Source organism: Lagopus muta, chromosome 5, assembly GCF_023343835.1.
Source record: "Lagopus muta isolate bLagMut1 chromosome 5, bLagMut1 primary, whole genome shotgun sequence".
Classification (NCBI taxonomy): Eukaryota; Metazoa; Chordata; class Aves; order Galliformes; family Phasianidae; genus Lagopus; species Lagopus muta.
In genome coordinates, this window is record NC_064437.1 from 36,367,050 (window position 1) to 36,390,539 (window position 23,490).

Here is a 23,490-nt window from a genome sequence, read left to right on the forward strand (position 1 = left end):
GCAGTTATTGTTTCTGTGCAGTGGGCAAAGCCTTTGGCAGGAACAGGGGCAGGAGTGTAACAAGGTAGCTGAAAAGTCAAGTCTGGTTTAGTAATTAAGGCTTCATTTTTCTGTCTCTTCTTTTTCCTGTAAGAAGATTTATATTTGTAAATATCCAGCATGTTCTTCAAATATTCCTAAATTCTCACTGTAGGAGATCATCATGGTATTGCATTTGAAATCACAACAAATTTTGATGGCTCATTACTGCATAAGCCAGGGAAAGGATGCAAGAATTTTACAAGTAGCTTGTGTTAAATCTGGAAACCATATTGCTAGGAATATCATAATAAGACAAATGGCAAAGCTGCAACAATAACAGATGGAGGTGGATAAAAGCAATGGTTTGACAAACCATGCAAGATTAAGGCAATGCAGTGTGACACTAACAGCAGTCACAAATCAGATATAGTTCCTAGTAAAATCCAAAAGAAGAGATTTCAGTGGAGCAGCTGCATAGTTCTGTAGATGGTTTTACACAAATCAAACAACTACTCAAATGCTAGATGTGTTATTGAATTTTTTATTTACCTTATATACACTTGCTATGCAGGAATCAAGGTTTAAATTTTTATTTTTTATTTTTTTTCCTTTTTGACATAATTATTTTCCCTACGTGTCCAAGTGCCAGTTACCATTGCTTATATCATTAGTCAGGATGATGCTTGCACTTGGATTTCAATTCTGTGCAACTTTTGTTGAACTGTGAGAAGTCTTCAGAACAAATATAAAAAGTATTTGTTCATGGAGGGGTGAATAAAATTGGAAAGAAATGAGGTAAAATTTGTTTCAAGGCATGAACTATCAAGCGACATTTCTTTGCTCCATTAAACAAAAGATTAGATTCATTTAAGAAGTACCTGTGCTTCAGCTCTTGTTTGTACCTTCATAGATACATTTCTACACATAACTACAAAGCGTGCTGAGATTCTTTGGGAAAAAATCACTTTTGAAATGAAAGAAATTACAAAACCTCATATCCCATCAAGGATCACACAACATACACAAGAATCAGATACAGAAATGTTTATACAAAAGTTCCAAGCAATTAAATCCCCTTCACTACTATGTCTGCTACCATCTCACAGACCTTTCTGAATTCTACATCAGAAAGAAACGCCTAGCAAATCTGCTTAGTTGAAACCTATTTATTGAGAAGGCAACATTTATTGCCTTCTCAAATTTTGCCTGTTTTTGAGGTAAGAGTAATAGGGGGAAGGAGGCCAACTGAATAGGGATAAAGGAGAAAACACAGAGCAACAATTACCTGTTTTGTGATGCTGCTGCAGCATTTTCTTTGTCTCTGCGAAAGGAGGGAATACCATATGAATAAAGGAAATGCAATTGTTATTTGTGGCAAAAAAAAAAAGAAAAAAAAAAGGAAAAAGAAGACAATCAAAATACAACCAAAAAACACACAGGGCAAAGGAACATAGGTTTAGGAAAAATGTTTGGTTGCCAAAAGCATCGTAGAGTGGTTGCTCATAAACCATAGCTACAAGAAACATCTTCAGCTCTTAAATGAAACTCACCAAATTTTCCAGTTTCCCCATGAGCATTGTCTCTCATTCAATATTAAAGAAAAACAAAGCAAAATTACCAGTTTTGCAAGTCTAATTTCTCATGCAAATCTGGCACGGTCTGTATGTATACAATTTCAAGAATAATTTTTACTTAGTTACTTCCTTTTTAAAAGAAAATTCCAGTGGAATTCCAATGAAATATAGTCTTATGCCAAATCTCAGTGGTAAAAATAATCAGATTGGGGCAGTCCTTGAAGATCCAATACTTTAAAAATTATTAAAAAATAAATGGTTAACAAAAAACATATGGATTGCATATGCCTGGCATCACTTAAAAATTCTGTCCTACCCAAATAATTACTAGTTTTCTGAGTTATAAATTTTATTTAAACAAGAAGTTTCATCTCTTCAGAGAAGTAAGGAACAATTCAGCCTCAATTTTCAGTGATAGTCTGTAAATCCTATCAGCACACTCACAGAAATAACTGATTGATTTGAGTGCAAGCAACTCTATATTTGTGGAAGAATTGTAAAGACTGTAACCCTTAATCTTTAGACTCCTATGTTTGAGATCTAGGTGAGTTAAATATCTGAGATAAGTCTCAAGATTTAGCAATATGGTGATGATTATTACTTTTTAGGACAACACTCTCAGACATATGGCTTGAATTTTGGGTGGTCCTCTATGGAGCCAGGAGTTGGATTTGATGGTCCTTGCGGGCTCTTTCCAACTCTGGATAATCTATTATTAAAGACTATACTGTCAATATAATCAGCCTCTGACAAGAAAATCGGCTGGAATCTAAGCGTGTTTAAAGTTAAAATGTGCCAAATTAGAATATTTCCCACAACTGAGATATAAAATTACAAAATACACAGCAAATGCCCCCATTCACCCAAGAGAATCTCCTTCCTGAAAAGTCCTTCCAAATAAGAAACACAGATATTAATTTATCTTGATTTGGTGTGCTCTGATCGTTGTCTTACATTATATTTTGAAAACTACGCAATATTTTTCATTAGAAGTATTTTGTATATTTCTGTGCTTCTGTGTGTACACATGCATACACACATGTGCACCCTTCTCGTGGTTTAACCCAAATAAATTTATAAATACTTGTCTATCAGCAAAGACTTCAGCACAGATATTCTCTAACCTCCCAATTTTTAAAATGCCCAACTAAAATGTAACCCTCAAAATAAATGAATTGAAGCCAGACTTTCAAACACAACAGGTTTGAAACGAGACTCAGATGTGTCTGTCTGACTAAGAATGTCGTTACTGTCTGAATGGAAGAACCTGACTTGAAAGTAAATACCCCAGTAAGATGAATTGCTCACCACTCTAAAGCAATGAGAAACCAAACACTGCCTTATGGTAACAAAGCTGAGATTTCACTGGAACATCCTGTATAGTAAAACCAGGCTGAATCAAAGTGGGGGAGGACGGATTAGAAATTGGTAGAGAGTGGCTAGGGTGGGAAAGCGTTAGTATACTGAGAGTCATCATCATGCAAGTCTGATAATAAATAATTACAGTTGCAGCCTGAAGATAAAATAAAGCATTGTCTAATGTCAGTGTTATGAAATACTCATGAAAAATTATAAAGCCAAAAGGCAGGCAGCTGGGGGTTGAGCAGAAGCAGTATTAGGCCTCTGGTAAAACTGTTAATCTGATCTATTAATCTGTTTTTCTGCTTTGCTAGCTATGGCTACGCTGAGAAATGCAGAACATCACTTGAGCTTGAGATAAGGATTTTACAAAAGCTTTCTCCCTGAGTTTACAAGTCTAACAATGCTGAGTAACGTGGCAAGGGGAGTTGAGAAGGTTACGGAGATAGATAAGTGTAGTAAACATACTTCCACAGAGTAAAGCAAAGAAAAAGGCAGAGTAAAGGGAAAGATGAGCTCAAAGGCACACAGTACTTTCTCAGTGTTGCTTTCAGGAACTATTTCTCTTCTCAGTCAACAGGAATAATTCCTGCTTGGTTAATAGTGAGAAAGGCACAAGATCAGCTGTGCCTTACTGGTGATAATTGCATTTTGAAGATCAAAATATTGAATACCCCGCCGATGTTACAGTCAAAATGTTTTTTGCAAACTCAATACGGAATTAAATTTACTTTTGAATCAACTACATCACTGGGACAAGCTTGGTAAAGTTCATACTCTCTCAACATGTACAAAATCAGCTCAGAATATTATGGGCAGTTTGTATCCAACATTAGTGGATATTAGTTTTGAGCTAACTGGGTGAGATTTAGTATTAATGATTTCTCTGCACTCCCTTTTGTCCCAGCAAAATAGCTTTTGATAGAGGGACTGTCAATGACTCAAATAGTCAATGACTATTTGAGAAAACACTGCAATTCCCACAAGGTTTTGTTGAACACTGGACATATCTCTCAAGCAAGACTTAAGTGTGGAACATATTGTCTGTCCCAATTATATAGTTTGTTATACAGCAGAAAATATTAAATGTTACCTTCTCATAAAAAATGTGCTATGTGATATGGTCATAAAGACTGAGTTAATTGAATGATTAAGATAGAGTCATATTCTCTCTCACACTAGCAAGAGTTTGAGAAACAAAATGTAAAATTCATTTGCAAGCCAAACTTGTGTGTTCTACTGGACCCTAAAAGATCAAAGACCCTAAAAGAGCTTCCATTGAATGAGAAATTATGTGCTAAGCAGAAGAAACTTAGTCATTTGATTTCCAAATATAAAATAAAATGAGAAAAATTCCCAATCATTTATATATAACAAGTATTGAGATACTAAGCTTGTGCACTTTCTACCTACCTTTCCTTAAAGAATCTAGACTTGCTCTTGAACAGCTCCTCTCTGTGCCATCAAAATGTTTTAGACAAGAGAATCAATCTATAATGAAGATCTGATGTTATGAGGAAACGTTGGCATCCTAAGAGACCACAAGGTCCTTCAACTCCTTTCTGTGTTTCAATACTGAAGCAGTTCTGAGAATACAACACATATATTCTCAGCACTCTCCTGCAGAATTTTTTTTTTCTACATTTTACACACAAGGAACTAACTCTTAATAGAATTACTAATGACCAAATAGAAGGTCCATGGCAGGGCAGAGAATTGAAATGAATCAGCATTTGAATCGCTAACTGAGCACTGTAAACATCAACTCATTCTCTTTAGCAAGAGATTATGGAGTGATTTGTTATAAATGTTAGTATGCAGACTATTGGTATTTTCTTGTATAGATCACCCACTAGCTTTCTATCAAAGCAGACACCTGAAACATATATTGGCCTCTTTTCAAAAGAGGAAATATTTATTAAGAATTACAGATTATTAGGGTCTCTCTTAAATTAAAAAATTCTTTTTCTAGCATTTTATTGTGAATTTGCAGGACCTTTCCTAACTAGGCTAATAGATTTTATCCTACTACGTGCTTACATTTACATAAACACATTCTCTTAGAAATAAAATTTCCTTTCAAGAAGTTGAAGTCACAAAATATTTTTTCAGAAATTTCTTTTAGGGTGCCTGGGAATAAAATTAAATGAAGGCTATTTAATAATTGCCTACCAAACATTTTTTTCTTGACAGCAAGAAATCCTGATGCTGTTGGACACTCTTTACTGAGCCACGGTAACTGCTGATCCAGTTCTGATTCGGTAAGGCAATTTTTACCTTTGTGTTTGGAGCTGAGAATTTTTCCATTAACACGTGAATATAAAACCATTGAGATGGCTTCTCTTTTTTTTTTTAATCCCCAGTGCTGTGTTTTTGTAACTGCAACAAACTATTACCTTCACAGAGACACCACAGGACACACACAGAAAAATCATAGGCAGTTAACTGGAAAGGATAGAAGATAACTATCATGCTGGTTTAGTTCAAACTTTAGCTTGGGATAGAAGAATAGCTAGTCTCTCTTTTTCAGCCACCTTAGTTAAGAATGTGAGCAGCCCACGCCAAAACAACTGCAGTTTAACCTGCCTATATGTCTGCTTTTCAAAACAGGAAAATCCATTTCTCCCAGAAGGTGCTTTGGTTTGCACACACAGTGCCATAGAATAGGAAAAGCACTGTCAGATATTCATTAAAAAAAACATACAGGTACTTATTCTCAACAGGTACTACAGAACTCAGTCAAAGCAGCTCACTAAATCAAAGCAAATCCCTCCTATGGATTTTAGTGGCATCTAGTAATATGCTATCGCATTAAGCATTCAAATAATTATTGAAAATTATTTCAATTGAAATTGAAATAAAGCAGCAACTGTGCTGTGTGTATTGAGGTAATTTATCCAAGATTTATATAGAGACATTTGACATGCAAGTATGCTCTCCAATTTATCTTATTGGTAAATGCACCATTTTAGTAAGAACAAAGACTGTAAAATCCTGAGTATATGGAACATCTTGAGCTTGGATGTATTCCAGCTCAAAACAAACAAACAAAAAACTGCAGATAACTTTCCCTATCTTGGCCTTAATTCTGCAATCAGATCTATCTGAACATTTCCCTCTACTGTTTAAGAACTCTACTGGTAAAGCACAAATATCTGCCAGCAGGAACCTGACATAGGAACCTTTCAGATTGTATTTAGGACCACTGTAGACAAGGACAGTGCACAAGTTCAGATACCAAAGGATACCTAAGCTGGGAAATGATTCCCCTTTCACTGAAGCATGTTTTCATTATTGAAAGAAACTTCACATTGCTTCAGAGAAGCTGAGAGAACTCATAGACCTCCTTACTGTCAGCTGGAAGTTTTTCAAGCCAATTTTTTATTTGTGCACTCAGATACACTACTGTGCCTTTTTGCTTAGATTCTTAAGACAAATAACCAAGTATGAGATAAAGCAGTTGTCAGTATTTTTTCAGAACATGGGTTACATTTTATTTCAGAGATTCCCTTAAGAGTTTTCTTTATTTCCCTTCCTCTCATTGGTAATTATATAACATTCTGGGTCAACAATTGATTACATGGAAATGAACTATTAGGAAATTATTAGTACCTAATATAATTCTGTTAACATTAATGCAATTTAGAAACAAAGAAAAAGGAAGCCAGTGCTAAGCCATCAGCCAGTTCTCCAACTCATCTTACACAAGGCTCTGTGAATCACTCAGATGATCCACAGACCACAGCTGGGTGCTTCCAGGTTACACATGCCTCTTAGAAAGCTGTTACATGCAAGAACTGCTCTTTCCTTGTTAGACTGAAGGCAGTGGAAGAAAACAGTACAGTAAGAGAAAGCTGTGCCATGCACTGGTATTTTGGTTAGCCATCAGCATCAGTGGCAGGATGTGTGTGGGCATATATATACTTATGGGATGCATACAGTTCCACAGAAGGAAGGAAAGCAGTGTGCATTTCTGCCAGTGAAGAAGCAAGTGCTGGCCATGAACATGCAAAAGACTGAGATGATAAGTAAGAGATATTAAAACACAGCTCACTACAGCCAAAAAGTGAACACAAAAGTGAATCATGAGCGTCGACAGTCTCTATTATTCTTATGTGTTACTTACTTTATTACTATTCCATTGAATTTATTAATTTCATATGAAATTCCATCTCACTCCCTCAGTTATAAGTGAGTGCATTCAACTGGATACGATAGACCTTACGGCTCCCACCTTTGAGCAATTTGTTCTACAGAGAACTGGCTTCAAAAAAAGCCATCTATGATATCTAAATTCACTTTTCCCATTGAACTTCAAGGAGTGTTTTGGGGAAGGAAGACATATTCGATCAATTTACCCTTCTGGATTCAATCACAAATCCATAGAAACAATCGAGTTTATTTGCTATTGCAGTGTTTTGCTTTGTTGCTCTTCAGACATTAAAAGGTAAGCAGGGATAAGAATAAATAGATTTACTTAATATTATTTACTGTAGTAATGTTGCCGAAGTGAAAAAGCTAGCTACCAAACTCTGCTTTATTTTGTGTGCTGTTATAGAAAAGTAAGCTATACTCTGGGAGGATTTTTGGTAATCTGCTTAGTGTACAGAAAGAAGCCATGCTAACCTCTGTAAATTTTGGCATATGAAGGAAGAGGATCAAAGTACCTTACATCTTGTCTTGGTGGTATCAGATAGATAGCTTTGGAAATGAGAATAAGGCCACTGTTCTTGAAAGCAAACTTAAGTCAATTCATTTTCATGTACATTGGAGAAGGTCTCTAATAAAAGGCTGATTAATGAAAGCTATTAATTGGTTTTACCAAGACCTACCACAAGAACTACTACTATTATGTACCATACGAAGATTCTAGCTTTTTACATTTGCAAATTAGAATTTGTGCAAGTGCCCCAGTATTTTCTAAAGAAGCCATGGAATCAGTCAGCTTATTCCCTGCAGGAGCCTGAAAGTACAAGTGAAAGATTGGTCGCCCCTTCCTGTTTATTCCTTTTTACTAAGAAGGTTTTAGACAATTCTGTGATACATGAGATACGCTTTTCAAAAGTGATAAAGCACTCCCTAGAATTCCTGTCCCTTACACTCCACACCGTTGTGCATAATGACAAATAAACAGCAATGAAGAGAAAGTGACCTTCACGTTTATTACGTAACAAAAGATTCCCTCTCCTATCCATGCAGGCAGGTGTGAAAAGAAGGAGGCAAGAGAAGGAGCCACAGAACTTTTCTTCTCTTGATTTCCATGCACAAAAGGAAGTGAGGTCAATTTCTCATGCCTGCTTTCCTAAAGACACACTCTTGCCACATCCATCAGCATGCCCTGCATGCAGTCAGTAGTCCTGCTGCAAACTAAGCACTCTAAGAGGTGAGGAAGAGACCATTTGTGTAGGAGACAAAGCAGCAATATTCAGGAAAAAGGTTAGTGTATAACAAACGGTCTTATACCACAGCAGAAAATGAGCATTTCCCTGTGTCATAACCAGACAAGCAGATTTACCTGGAAGGCCTTTTGGTTTTGATTTCCTAGTGGCATCAGCTTTGCTGTGTCTTCGTTAAATGCTTATAACACTAAGGCTTTACTGGAAGCACTGGGAAGGACAGGGGACTAATATCTCTATCTGCATCCTGCGTTTTACTATCCTTTTTGGCATGGAGATTACGTAGAAGACACTCACCACCATCTCAGTGTCCTCCACTCGGTGTAAGAGTCATGATTCAAAATATATTCAACGTAGAGCAGATATACCTGCCTATCATCAAAGCCATTTTAAAGAACTACATGACTGAGTCTTCAGTCAGGAACCCAGTTTAAGCTTTACTGTCATTAACTGAGACTAGTTTTCCTACGGAAAACAGCAGACTTCTGCAAATGGTCAAGAAACAGTGGAAGATGAGGTTGACTGATCAGAGGCAACTTAGAATGAGATAAGCCTGGACATATTAAAAACAGGAAAACTTGACCTCCAGCCAAAACAAAGCTAGCAGACTCTCATAACTATTCATGAATTCTCATCAGGTCTAAGCCTGTCATAGTCTCCAGCAATGAGAGATAACAGAATGACAAATGCAGCCCAGCTTCTCCATCTTACAGAAAAAACCTGCCTCCTCCTCAGGAAGGAAAAACACAGCCTGTTAACATTTACACGAGGAAATATTTGCAGCATGAATTTCTGGGGCTTGGAGATCAACAGGACAACATAAAAGCAGATTTTTGAGGTGTAAGAGTTAAGGGGTTAAGTATGAACAAGAAACTAAATTAAAAAATTAGATTTTTTTTTTTAAGGGATTGGATCAGTAGAAAGATGTTGTAGTAAACAATCTTGCATTAGGGGTTAAAGATGGCAAATTCTACAGGATTTTTCTCATTTTAAAAGTTCAAAAAATTACCAACTATTGAAGAGTTTTTTCTATTAGTTTTTCCTATGGTTACATGAAGGACTGAAATTCTACAGGCTCACAGAGTACTGACAGTTAATTTTCTGTCCTCCAGGGAAATGGTTTATAACTCTCTCATTATGATTACATGGCTTATGTGCACTATTGTTAAATCCACAGAAGCAGAAATAAGGGGAAGATGTCCCTTAACTACATTTGCATTAATTTCACTACTAACCAAACTGTGCTTTTCTGATTATTTAAAAGTATCTCTGAAAATGACATTAAATATAAATATTCAGATATAGTACAGATATTTTCATTATAGTACATGCACTAGAACTATTTGAAAGAAATAGTATCCACATATTATGTTCATAAAACATTTAAGGATACCCAATTCCTATTTAAGTGAAACTACTATCATGTATTTATTCAGAAAACCATTTAATTTGGTTGAATAATAGAATGAAGACTTTCTATTTAGGTACATTCATTATCTGTTTAAAAAAAAGTAAATTGCATAATTACAGTTTAAATTCTCCTAAAATCATCCACACATAAATAAGATTTACCCATTCTGAATTGATGTCTGATATTAGCAACACACAGGAGAAGTAAAAATGTTACTCTTCTTTTGTGCTGGTATCAGTTTATGCTGATTGTCCACAGGTGCTATTGAGATAGGATTGGAATTTGTTTGCATTCCCATAAGGAAAATATGAATGAACACTATACATTAAATGGAATGTTTACTGAATTGCTACAGTACTTATATTTTAAAAAGTGAAGTACATTTTAAAATGGACTGCTGTCCTTGTACTCTAAAATACAAGTCAAACTTTTTTTTTCCTTTTTTTTCAATTTTTTTTTTTTTTTTAATTTTTTAAACCCTCATATTTGGTCAATTTATGCAAAATCCTTCAAGAATAGTAGCTTTTCCTGCCCACAAAATGAGAGTTTCAGCATGTTTTGTTCTCACCAATATAAATTGCAGATGTTCAAAAGCTTCAAAAATTGCTTCAATGTTTTCATTGAATTTCAAATTCACATGTTAATTTCTTTGGTCAGAATTACTGCTACCAGATAAAATAAGCTAGCCTGCCATTTAAAGAATAATTTAAAAAAAATGTTATTTGGGCTATAAGCAAATCTGCAATAGAATTAACCTTTTGTTGCTTTATTAGCAGAAACTTCAGTTTTAATCAATGCTAAGGTCTGCTAATGCAGATTGCTAAGGGATCATATCAACCATTTCTATGGAAACCATAGATGTAGATGTAACTGAAATACTTTTTTTATTATCATTTAATGATCAGAGCATAAACTAGAAGTGATACTTCTCTGGGTGTACTTTAACCAAAAAACAGAAGCACATGGGGGCCTTTTGGATAGATGTACCTGAGTTTGATGAGCACAGTTTAAAACTGAAGCACTGTTGTACTGTTCAAATAGAAAGATCCCATTTCACCAGCAGTGTCTCAAGGGCCTCTATACATTAATGTGTCAGAGAATGTATATTATTAAAAAGGAAATCTGTAAAGGCATTATCAGTGTCTTCTCATCTAGCATTTATTAATTATGCCATGTTCTCTTTCACAAGAAAGAAAGATTATTTCAATTATTTTATCAGGTTGATTCTAATTCAGGTAGTTTAAGGGTCAGTAAGAACTACAGCTAATAGGGAAAAGCTTTTTGACCAAATTTTCTACTGTGAAAAGAAAAGTGCACCTTTTTTCAACAATCAGTTGAAGCAGTTATTGTCTTAAAAAGGAATGAAGTACTGTGTAAAACAGGCACATCATTATTTTAGTTTTAAATCCGTTTATTTGAGATAAAGCATGATGCTATATACAGAAAAAAATGTGGGTCAAAGCAAGAGCAATACAGAATGGGCAACATGTTCCTTTGAACTTTAGAGTTGCTTTTATAAACTTCAGTGCACCAACAGTACTATATATGTCGTCTTACTCCTAAACACCTCTAGCAAAAAGTCAATTCCTTGCAGGTCCTGAACAACCACATTCTATCTTTCATCTAATGACAAATTTAGATTTCAAATATTATAGCAAGTAGTCTTATCAAATAAGTTTTACTAGCATTATATACTGAAGAAAAAATGATAACGCTTAAGTCTTATTTCAAACAGCATCGTTTGACTATGTGAACTAAGCAGGTTGTACATTTAGCAAACTCTTGGCCAGGCTCAGTCAGCTTTCCTTTTCATCCTACGTTCTCATATTTAATTATCTTTACAGCAATAAAAGTCAATAAAACCTAAGTCTTCCTCCTAAAGAAACACTGTGAATAACTTTCATTTTCTCCTGTAAGTAAAGTCAAAAAAGTAACACAATGATCTTTTCCTTCTATCTGTATATTGAAGTTGCATTTGATATCGTAAAGGACAAAAGCTAATCTACTTTATACCAAAGAACGTGAACAAGGCAGTATGATTATATTTGCTTTTGGTGACAGTGAGTGAATGCCAGGCTAACAACAGAAAACTACCAAAGACGGGCACTCAGAAAAAATAAAAACAACCTAGCAATCATCTTTCCTGTACGTGTGTTACACTCTTAGGCTTTAACTCAGGATAGCAGTTATTTCTTTCCTGTAATTCTCTCTCACATCTTTGCCCACTGAATGTGGGCTTTTAACTTTTAACATTAAGGATTTGCGCCGACAGGCCGTGATGCCAGTTGCGCAATTTGGCAAAGCGTGGGCTGTTACGTTCCGTTTCAAACCTTTCCCTGTGGCATGAAGAAAGAGAGAGAGAAAGACAGAGACAGAGCGAGAGAGACAGAGAGAGATACAGAGAGAGATACAGAGAGAGACAAAGAGAAGAAAGAAAGGAGGGAGAAAGAAAGGGATTAGGGAACATGGCTACCACTCCCCTGCCTTATTATAATTAGGGCAATGGCAATTTATTTGGATTTGTTTCCCCGGCTTTTGAATCAGTGCAAAGAAAGCTGGACGATCCTTTTTAGACCATGAATGAATATTTTTGCATTTGTTCATTTCTGAGGAGTAATTTGAAGTAACTTTATATTCTGTGACTTAAATTTGGTATTACAGGTCTGCTTTTGCTAGAAATGCAGTGCAATCCCATTGTTTTCCTGCCAGCAGATTCGCCTGGCTCTCCCCTCCCCAACCCAAGCAGTCATTTAAAGTTGATTCAATACAGGAGCAAAATTATTGCAAATATTTTCCATTCCGTAACTAATACATAGGCCAGCATATTTATATCTATTTCTCATGCTGTCCTATAAGGCCATCAGATGCAGCATTCAGCAGTAGTTTCTATAGGTTTCTCAACAGAAGCAAGTACAGGTATTTCTGATCATTTGTGTTGAAGAGCAAAATAACCTGGGATTTTCAAAAGTGCAGTCCTGTGAATAACTGACCTCCCCCTGCCAGTTTTGACTGCAGACTGGTGCTCTTGAGCAAGTTGTAAGCAATGTTCAGCACCTCTGAGACCTTAATTTTTTCTAGATGTTCTATAGCTTAAATTAAGATTTTGCAAACAAAAAGTGGATGGAGGAGGATGTGGGATGAGAGTGTAGTCAAGGAGAAGTATGTTATTTACAAATTTATTTGATCAATTGCAAACAGATTATTTTACCTGTTCTGCCTATTATTTAAACTCAAAGTTAACTCCGTTAATTGTAGCAGAACTTGAGAGTGAAATCAGTGAAAAAGAAAGGAACAGACCAAACTGGTTTTACTCCTCAGGCTGAATATAGCACAAGACATTGAACAGTGTAAATATCAACAAATTCACTGATATTTCTCAATTTTCTTTCTAAATCTAAGGGAGTCTTAATGTATGACCTCCTAAACTATCTTTTAATTACTTAAAAATATAAAAGTATTTATTGCTGAACCACTAAAAGTGTATGGTGGCATTTATTCCAGTTACACTGAAGTGCATTAGCTACAGTGGGTCTTGAATTTCATTAATTCCCTCACTGCTTTAAAAATATATCCCTCCATTCAAGGAAATGGCATTAAGAAACACCTGCCAATCTTGAAACAGATATCATCTGTCTGGAAACTGTTCTGTAACAATCATCACAACAGCAAATTAATGTTTCCACAGCAAGTTATAATCGTATGTGCGCCTTCAAAGTAGCAGTAACATGAGCAACAGGAAGTCATGCTCTGCATTCAATGATGTTAACTGAAAATAAATACTGCCTCCTGAAGATTCTAAGTCTTACCGATACCACTCAAAGCACATGTTAAGAAGTTAGAAGCAGCAATCCAAAAGTGACTATTTTTATGTAAAATGAGCCTGCCAAAAGTGAGCCACGTGTTCCTTTTTCCAAGTGTTTGGAGGAAATCTTACTGCCGTCTCATGCAGCTCTTGCTGACTACACTGAAGAACTGACACAGAGACAACGGGAAGCACCAGAGGGTGACTGCTCACAACATGCTCTAGGACCAAAGTCATTCATTCTGGCAGTTTACATTTTGAAACATTTAATTTTTTTTTTTCCATAAAGCCAAAACAAGATCAGTGCAACATTTAACCTGACAAGCTTCGCACCCCACAATTCTGTGACAGCCTTTTGCGTTTGAGAGCCCAGGAAGCCTTCCAGCTGATCTCCTAACCGTGGGCATGGAGCAAAACCTGGTTGTACAGGCTGTACAGTGTCTACCATTATTATGATGGTAGAGTGAAGTTCCAGTATTAATTCTGTGCATCTGACATAGCTTCTTCCACCCTTTCCAAAATCAAAAGATGAAACAGAGTGAGGTCCAATCAACCCAAGAAAACATATGATGGACGCATGCACAACCAGTGCCTGCGCTACAAAATCTGTGGGTAGGGTACATATAACGTATGAAATAGGCACCAGGGCACCAAGATGAGGCAAGTACTATCAGTTTGCTATGAAAGAGGCCCTATTTCACTTCTTGCACCAGAGCTTGTGATGTATTACTACACACACTGTACTACTAACTATCCACTACAATATTCCCTTCTGCCTCTACTAACAAAGAATGTCCTTAAACTTCTTTTGGTAATCCAGATATGCTTAAATATACTCAGAATCATTACTGTCCTTGTGGTAAAAAAAAAAAAATAACAGTAGCATTAATACATTAAAACTGCAGAAAATGTGCAATGATGCGTAGTAAATACAGTCATGTACTTTTAAGTTACGCTAAAAAATGTAATTTACACTATGCATGTTGATGTACTAACTTTTGCAATCTACCTAATATCACATTAAACTTCCACTATCTAGTGTTTTACAAAGCCAGAAACTACATCCAGAAAGATCACTTCTTTAATAAAATGTATTACTATCAGATGTGTGTATAGGAGAACTGTTATGTTCGCTACAGTATTTCAAATCCCTCCGTAGTAAGGATTCACATGTGTGCTGTTACATCAAAACATGTAACGTAGGGTACATTTTCTAAGAGTTAGGCTTGCACATTTGATAGGAGAAATGAATCCAGCAGGAATGTAATGCCAAGCCCGATGTTCAGGCACCCACCCATGAACTTCGGTGAACTGCAATAAAAGGCTTGTGGCAGACATAAAACTGGAATTCTGCATACTGTATTTTCATAGGGAAAATGACAGCCATCTTTCTCACTAGCTCAGCTTCATAGCTTGGACTGTGATCGAAAGCTCAAAGTATTCATAGAAGAAACATGCTGGTAAAAAGATGATGATGACAAAATAGAGCAAGTGGATTGAATATCAAAGAAATCACAAACCCAACTAGTGGTGTAGAGTAGCTAATGTGAAATAGGAGTTTGAAGTATGGAAATAGAAAATCAGGCTTACATGCAGGATGCTCCAATTCAACTTCAGTTATTAAGCTGTACACAATAATGTAACAAAAAGTGGATCCCTGGCAGTATAGGAAAACCTAAGATCATCACAGGCCTTTAATTCCTTGTTTTATTTCTGAGCATACTCATTTTATCAGCATTATTGTTAGGTCATAGAAGGAGACAAATATATTTCACCTCAGCAAAAGCAGTCCTGTGCTTCCTTATTATACAAGTTTTGGTTGCACTTCCAACAAAACGTGAGCAAATGATTATGGATACGAATAGAAAAAAGCTCCTTTAGTGTATCGTTTCAGATGAATCAGATGTCAGTCAGGATCATCCAAATAAATTGCACATAAATTTTAATGCTATCACAACATTACATATTTTCATACAGTTACACAATCAAGCAGTTACACAGGATTTGGTCTTAGAAGCTCGCTGCATTCACACACAGAGTAAAGTACATAAAAGTTGCATGGGCAGGGAGCTTTCAGATTTGAACACACTTTTTTGTACTGCCTTAAATGCATGCCAGTTTGTTAACCCTTTTCATTCAAATTACTCTCACGGATAGCATTTTAATTTTAGTTATTTTTAAGTAACTGTGTTAGAGACAATGTGTAAGGAAAGAAAATAGTTGTATATGCTAGTATTAATGCTGTTTTAAAACATTATTTGGTTATCACTAGGGACAGAAGCCATGTTTTTCCACAAGGAGTCTCTTACCTTGATCTCCTCAGGGCTTCTTCATCTGGATCTTGCACTGCAGGAAAAAACCATTTCCATTAGAACAGAAATGAAGAAAGAAATAATAAAAATAATAAAATAATATAAAATAAATATAAAATAATAAAATAATAAAATAATAAAAATAATAAAAATAATAAAAGCTTTGTGATAAAATTACAAGTTCTTCAGAAAAGCATCAAAAACCTGTTTAAAGGTACACTGATGCTGACTTTACAGCAGTGGCTTTTGTAACAGTGAGAAGAGGAGCAGTTTCCCTAGAGCTAGGCAGAAAGATCTTAGGAAAGTGGCTATTACTACAACATCCTTTACTAGCAGCATTTCATAGCTGTAGGCAATGACCCTACAGAGAGGGCTTGGTGTTCTGTGCTGTTCTGTGGAATCACGTCAGAGTTAGCAGTAGATTAATACAAAGAGAAAAAACTAAATATTTCTGTGATGTTGGAAAGGTTCTTAACCTAGAACAGAAACAAGATCTGAATTTAGCACCAGATGGTCAGAAAAGTATTTCTGTAGGCAATAACCAAAGAAGTTCAAACTCATATAATGTTCACAAAAGATTTAGGTTTAGACTAAAGGCTGATAGAGGAACATAGGTACAGTACAAACAATGATCCCTGGTTTTTTGTTTTTGTTTTTCACTTCAGGAATTCACTTCTATAGAAGTCTGTTACAAGATACTTAAGTGCTTTATCCTTTCCCTAATGAATTGAAGACTTCTATGTATAACTGCTGGAAGGGTCACTGTGCATAGATTACATTTGTAAGAAAGGATTATACGGTCCCAGATAAACTTCTACTGTACAGTCTTATACTTATTTTGGTGAGACCCTTGGCAGATCAAAGATTTTCTTCATAAAGTATAAGGTGAGACACAAAACTTGGATTTCCTAATTCCTAATTGAATTTTACATTCAAGGCTTCTCTGTCTGATCTTAGCCCTTCGTGACAACAACTGCAAGAAGAATGTGAACCAAGTATTAGTCACCAGCGTTAGGATAAGAAAATAAAGAGACAAATCTAAAGCCAGGATGAGGAAGATGCTTTGTTATTTGACTTACTGAACTCTGTTCCAGTCATCTGAGCAAGGATGCGAAAAGACTTAGACTGCAGGTTGGCAGAACGGCGGCTCCAGTCTTCAGTTTCATCTTCAGGCTTGTTCTGAGTTTTGAGAACAGCCTGATACACCGGAGATGCACTGTCTACGTGAGGATCTTTAATAGGAAGGGTACTGCAATTCAGAAAGTGAAATGTTGTGAAACAACACGCGGCAGCTTTCATCTTAACTTCTCTCTGGTCTTACAGCTTCTCATCCGAACTAACAGCAATTCAAAACAAAAGGACAAATACATAGATTAACATCAGGTGAATTAAGAAATATTTTGCTCATTATAACTGTGCAATCATTCAAACCCTTATATTTAAAGCACTGTGAAAATGGCTTGGAGATATCTGTTCATGATTCCTCAGCCAAAGCAGCTATCAGCTTCTGTGATGATATAAAGGAGACTGTGATGATAAAGGAGACTTATTTCTCCAAGCATTCTGACCAATATTATTTCTTATAAAAACAGCTTTGTGTTGGCACTGTTTTACATTATGTTTCATTACAGTTTTGGGCCAGTGTATTTTAAGGTAGCACATAAAAACAGAGAACGCATTTCATTGTATTATTAATGTAATAAACTTTTTTACTATTATTTATTTTTTTCCTTTTCAGAGGTCATTATTCTCAGACAAAAGTCTGAATTCAAACTCAAGCTGCAGCAACTCCAGATTCATTGCCTACTTTTAGTAGAAAAAAGATGACTTGTACTCAAGACTTACTCAAGTATTTTATGCCTAAAAACTTCAGCAGTAAAATGTACCTCAGGCTTTTCCAATGTCTCTCATCATCTTGCACTGTGATATCCAGGAGGAAACTTCCAATTTTTCACATCCAAAGCCAAAACCACAGATCGCTGTAGCACACCTGAGGTTAATGTGCTTGTTTTGTGTTTTTTTTTCCTCCTGCATAACTAATTTCTGCATAGCACAGTTTGAATAGTGACAGAACTTTAGAAAGACACTGTGAGGGAACGATGTGTACAGCCATGTGTACACAACTTTTGTAAACACAAAGTCTTTTTCTGAAGCAAGTGATTATTTTTAACTGCTTTAATGTGCTATTCCATACAGAGATTTGCAGGCAGGATATTCAACTTCACAAAAATTGAGAAATGACTCCAGAGATAGGGGCCATAACTCAGTGCTATAAAGTTTAGGGAATGGTCACCTGCTGTAGAAGTTGCTTCTCTGGCTCAGGCTCTAATTTAGTATTATCTGAAAATTTTGCATGTTGCAGAGGAAATCAACAAGGAAGTTGGTTTTGCTATTTGAAAGCAGACGAGGAATGATGAAAAAGCCAAAAGCATATCTGAAATCCTATATATAGAGGTAGATCCTAAAGTAATGCCTCCTATTTATTACCATGGAAACTACAACAGATACAAAGAATACAATAACACTATTTGAGAGAGCAAATTCTTAGCTACATAATGCTATTTTTCAACATAGTCATCTCTATTAAGTATGCACTTTTGCCAGTAATGAACAAGAGCCTGCATGCCATGCGCATAAAGACTTGCACCAGCAGAGGTGATCCACTGTTTCACAGCTGCTACAATTGCATTGTTGCTAGAAAAACGTTGCTCACACAGTCTATCTCCACTGAACTGAGCAAGTGAAAGCCAGAAGATGCCAAACCCAAACTATACAGGGAGTATTGTAGGACAGTCCAGCTTAGATTGGCAGTTTCTTCCACAGTCTTCAAATTGGTATGGGACTTGGCATTTGTGCATTGCAAGAGAAAGGTTGTCTTCTTCTCTGGCCTGAGTGTTAAGTCTGAGCCCTCAGCTTAGTCAGTGTTGTGACATAGCAGTCAGAACTGACGGCTTGCCTGGGCCCCAGGAAATTCACAAAGATTGTGCCTTTCCTGCTCTGAAAGAGCACACATCACTTAACTGGCAAGGGCTGTGTAACGAACTTTTTCTTCAATGGGGAATTCACATCACCACTCCATGGACTACCATTTTGACTTCAGCTTGTAGCGATGACTCCCTGTCTCATCACTGGTAATGATGTGATCTGGGAAATAGTCACCTCCAGCCTTCTATTGGTTCAATTCCTGACCAACTAGCATGCAGCGTCCTTTTGTTTCAGTGTAAGCATTTGTGGAAACCATCTGGTACAAAAGTCATCCAACTCCTGTGTTGCCTGCATCATTTGCAATACAGTTAAGCTGATATTCAGTTCTGTACAAACTCTTGGTTATAAACCCACAAATTCATGTGGATGAGCTCATTGGAGCAGTCTTCATTTCACAATACAACAGGTGTGCATGGCTGTCTAGAACATGGCTGGTCTTTCATTTCACTGTCACCAGAGCTGAAATGTGCCAGCCACTGCTTTACTATGCTAACATCCAGTGTTTCATCTCCATAAACATTCAGCAACCATCAATGAATATCAATGGGTGCCATTTTTCCACATAGAGGAATTCAGTTCCACTCTTCTGCTTCATACATACTTCCATGCCGTGTCAGACTCCAACCTGTCAGACTGCCCCTCTGCTGCCATCTGTCACGTGGCAACAAACTGCAACGGAGTATTGGTGGGAAGGTTCAATCTCTATTCCATACCACCAACATCCGCCTCTGACATCAAGGACCAACTTAATATAATGGGAGGCATTACTATCACAACAGCTCTCATACAGCATACAGTAAAAAAAAAAAAAACAACCAAACTACTAGGCAATACCTTAAATGTCAGTACTTTCCAGGTGACACATCTCTGCTTCAGCATTGCATAACAAACTTTTTTAGTGGATCCACAACTAGTGATAGCATGGATGTGTTTTTCAAGTAAGACTGCAAGTGGTTCAGAAACATGACACACGCTTATATATGCTGTAGACTCACAGCATGTGTGATATGTGGCTGTTTCATATCCCAACACCTTCGGATTTTTTTTATTATTTTTTATTTTTTTAAGAGTATTTATATTTCTCACACCCCCAGCATATACAGACTTTTCACTTCCTTGAGGACTCAGTTGGGCACAAGTTCATTACTACATGGTGGAGCGGAGCTTTGGAGAAAAAGACCCTAAAAATGAATCTTCAGTTCAAGATCTGAAAAAAAGAAACTTCCCCCAAAGGTGACCTAGTTTTCAAGTTCCCAGCTGCACTTCAGGCATTCCTCTTAGTACTGACTAAGCATGCAGTCTCTTTTGCCTTATCAAATAGAATCACAGAATGTCTGGGGTTTGGAAGGGATCTTTGAAGATCATCCCATTCCAAAACCTCTGCTGAGGGCAGGGAAATATCTAGGGGGAGGAAAGGCTAGATGATTACTTTAATTGGCCTACAGTTACTCTATGCCTCAGACTTGTATTCCAGTGCTGAAGTTCAAAAAAGAAAAAGAAAAACACTGCTAGACCTGATAGCAAATTTTAGAGCTGCAGCCTGTTGCAAACTGGACATACGCAGTACTGTTGATTTTAACCACGTACTCCTGTGGCAGTTGTGGTATGCAACTCACAGATTAATCAAATTCTGTTCTTTACATGCTCTCAATTGCTTTATATTTATATTACAACCAAGATGCAAAGAGACAGTTAAAAAGTATATGTATGGATATGCTATTTTTTCTAAAAACTAGACCACAGATTTCATAGTAGCAGTACATGGCATTAATATGACATATTTATGTCTTTGTGGTAGATGATTATGGCAGGAAATGGAGGTTGGTGAATTAACCTCCCTAGAAGAGTGAAATATGCTCCTATAAATTGAACTAGATTAATGCAATACACTGGAATAGTTCCAACTGTCTTCACTGCAGCAGGCTTTTTTCTTTCTTTTTTTTTTTTTTTAATTGTAATTATATTGCAAATGGGTATCTTGGACATCTAAGCCACTCAGCATGGAAGTGCAAAACACAGGGCATCAATAATTATGAGCATTTCCTAAACCTAAATGTGGTGTTTGACTCACACAGATAGTTGAGCTACATACATAACAATGTTAATAAGTAGTTCTTATACCTCTTCGTAATTTAATTTTTCCATCTGGGTACACACGTGCAGAAATATCATGCATCCTTAAAAACGTTACCTCAGAATGGCATTACTGAAAAAAAAAAAGCCTGTCAAAATGGATTAGAGCTTTTGAGTTTTCTTAATACAATACCCTAAGATATTATAGTAGTATTCAATAGAAAGTTATCTGTTTTTGCACATTACCATACAGATCAGATGTTATTAGCATTAAAAGAAGCTTAAAAGACAGTCAGATCTCTTTGGATATGTACAAACGTGATTTTATCTTGCAGTTCATTATAAAATATGGTTTTTCCTATGAATCACTTACTGAATCATGACTCAGTTTTAGTGCAAGCAAGTAGAAAGACAATAAATAAAAACTTTGGAAGTACTATATAGCTCTACCCTTAACATAAGCATACAACAAAATATTGTAACACAGGATATTAGACTAATTCTGGCTATTGACCAATGCTTTGAGATGTAAAAGGAAAAAGTTCCTGCAGATCAGAGAATTATACAGCCAAACTAGCTTATTGTAAAGAGATGCTAGACTTCATTTAGTTTATACAGTCACATTATTGATTCTGCTACCGGAACTGTAAGATCTTAATCCTGATAAAGCTGTTGGATTTATATCTGCTTACATGAATTGTGAATTTGGCTGAAACTGCATAATGGAACCTAAAAGAGGTTTTACTGAAATGTACTTGAAATACCTGACCACATGGTTTTATTGCAATCAACTCTTAGTTCTTGGTATATCAAAATTAATTGTAACAAAGCAACATGCAATGAAATATGAAGTCAGAGCACTTGAACACTGCTATCCTCATGTTTTAGTTTGAGTTCTGAATAATTGTAGTGTAAGTAATTTGTAAACTTCCCTTTAAGTTCTCCAGGGCAACCCAGTATTTGTGTTATTTTCTAAACAGCATAGTCCTGACACCGGTCTTACTGATAGAAAAGATGACAGATTTCCAATGGTTAAACTGGAGGATGAATCCCTGTCCTAATACTACTTTCACTGATACCAGAAGTAAACAGTATTTGCAGTTACTGTGCAGAACAGAAGCATTTTGTATCTCAAGTCATAGTACTGTATTACATACACACCTGTATTACATACCACCTCATGGCTTCAGAACTTATCTGTAATATAAAGTTAGAAGCCCAGAGGAAAGTAACACATGTTACTGTGATAGGCAGAGAATTGGGACCAAATGGATCAGTACATAATTTAGTCTACTTTTATTTGACAAACTTCTCATACTATACTAATATAATTTCCGCATGAAGCAAACTTTTATCTCAGAGTTGATCTATTAGCAACCTGAAGAGTTGCAGTAATATCAGCAAGGATTGTATCTTCCTATCTAGATTTAAAAGGTTGTGATCATAGTAGGATAACTGAGAAATAACATGGAGAAATTTGTTTAGTTACTAAAGCGCTAGGAGTTTTTAAAAAATAGTTTATAAATCAGGCTGTAACACACAGCACAGTAGGCTTAGAAAGTTTCCTGCAACTGACCACACATAAGAATAGAAGCACAATTTTCCTCTGGAGTCAAGTGAATGCTTAGCTTAGGAATGGAGTTCTTAAGCATTACAATTTCCATTATACAATGCCACACCATCTGGTAGAAAGTGTTCTTATAATCTACACCCTTATTGAAACCACAGATATAAAGAACTTCTTTCATTGCACTTTGTTAAATTGTTAAATTTAGTTACATCTTTGGATGTCTGAGCTGTGATCAAGCCAACAAATTGTTTGGGATGCATATTATGGAGTTATGAACACAACAGAATAATATTGGTGGGGAAAAAAAAAATCTCTCAGTGAGAAAATAGCCAGTAAAGGGAGTGTAGGCAAATCTATAAAATGCCTGCATTATGAATAAGCTTACAGCTAACAAATTTGAAAGAAGCAATGTTAATGTTTGTTTCTCTACCTATATTTTGGATTCATGTGATAAGAAGGTAGGCTCTATTTTAGGTCAAACATACCTAGTAAGAAACAGGGCTACACTTATGCTACATATAATTTCAGTTAAGTCACAAATGTGGATAAGTTTATCAGACAAGATTAGCAGAAACATGCACTGGAAAAAACAAAATTATTGAAAATCAATGAATTTTACTATAGTCCTAAGGATAACAAAGTATATGCATAAGGCATATATACAGTATATATACTAGATAAGGGAATAGTACTATACAATTTTCCATTATAAAGGATAAAACCGAAGTCAACACTAAGTAAATACTTGGCTTCTTTAACTATTAATAGAAACCCTCCCCCTTTCCTTTCTTAATTCAGTGTTTGTTACAAAGAATAGTCAAGATAAGTGAAAAGCCATCTATCTTCACATACAGACCACTAAATCTTTTCCTGTGGTATTTGAGATACCAAAAAAAGTTGCATTTGCTCAATTCCATCCCAACTGAAACTAAGACACTAAGACGCTAGTTATCCATCCTTTAAACTGAAAAAAAAAACAACAAAAAA

The 23,490-nt window shown here is 36.0% G+C and overlaps 1 protein-coding gene and 1 long non-coding RNA gene across 13 annotated transcripts in view; one reads left to right on the forward strand and one right to left on the reverse strand.

Annotated features, from left to right (window-relative positions):
* Positions 1 to 16,945, forward strand: part of LOC125692978 (uncharacterized) — a 57,940-nt gene extending 40,995 nt beyond the window's left edge. For 2 of the 3 annotated variants that reach the window (XR_007376951.1, XR_007376949.1), the window contains 2 exons: positions 5,148 to 5,215; positions 16,541 to 16,945. This is a non-coding gene — a long non-coding RNA (uncharacterized LOC125692978). The remainder of the gene's footprint in view (positions 1 to 5,147; positions 5,216 to 16,540) is intronic. The other variant, XR_007376950.1, reaches the window with a different exon arrangement.
* The window catches only part of LDB3 (LIM domain binding 3), a 121,959-nt gene that overhangs the window by 31,511 nt on the left and 66,958 nt on the right, over positions 1 to 23,490 (reverse strand). For 9 of the 10 annotated variants that reach the window (XM_048944241.1, XM_048944238.1, XM_048944236.1 and 6 more), the window contains 3 exons: positions 16,955 to 17,124; positions 15,873 to 15,909; positions 1,307 to 1,342 (listed from right to left, as the gene is read on the reverse strand). In XM_048944241.1, coding sequence (XP_048800198.1) covers positions 1,307 to 1,342; positions 15,873 to 15,909; positions 16,955 to 17,124 — 243 coding nt within the window. Of the gene's footprint in view, positions 1 to 1,306; positions 1,343 to 11,148; positions 12,098 to 15,872; positions 15,910 to 16,954; positions 17,125 to 23,490 lie in introns of those variants that run through there. The other variant, XM_048944243.1, reaches the window with a different exon arrangement.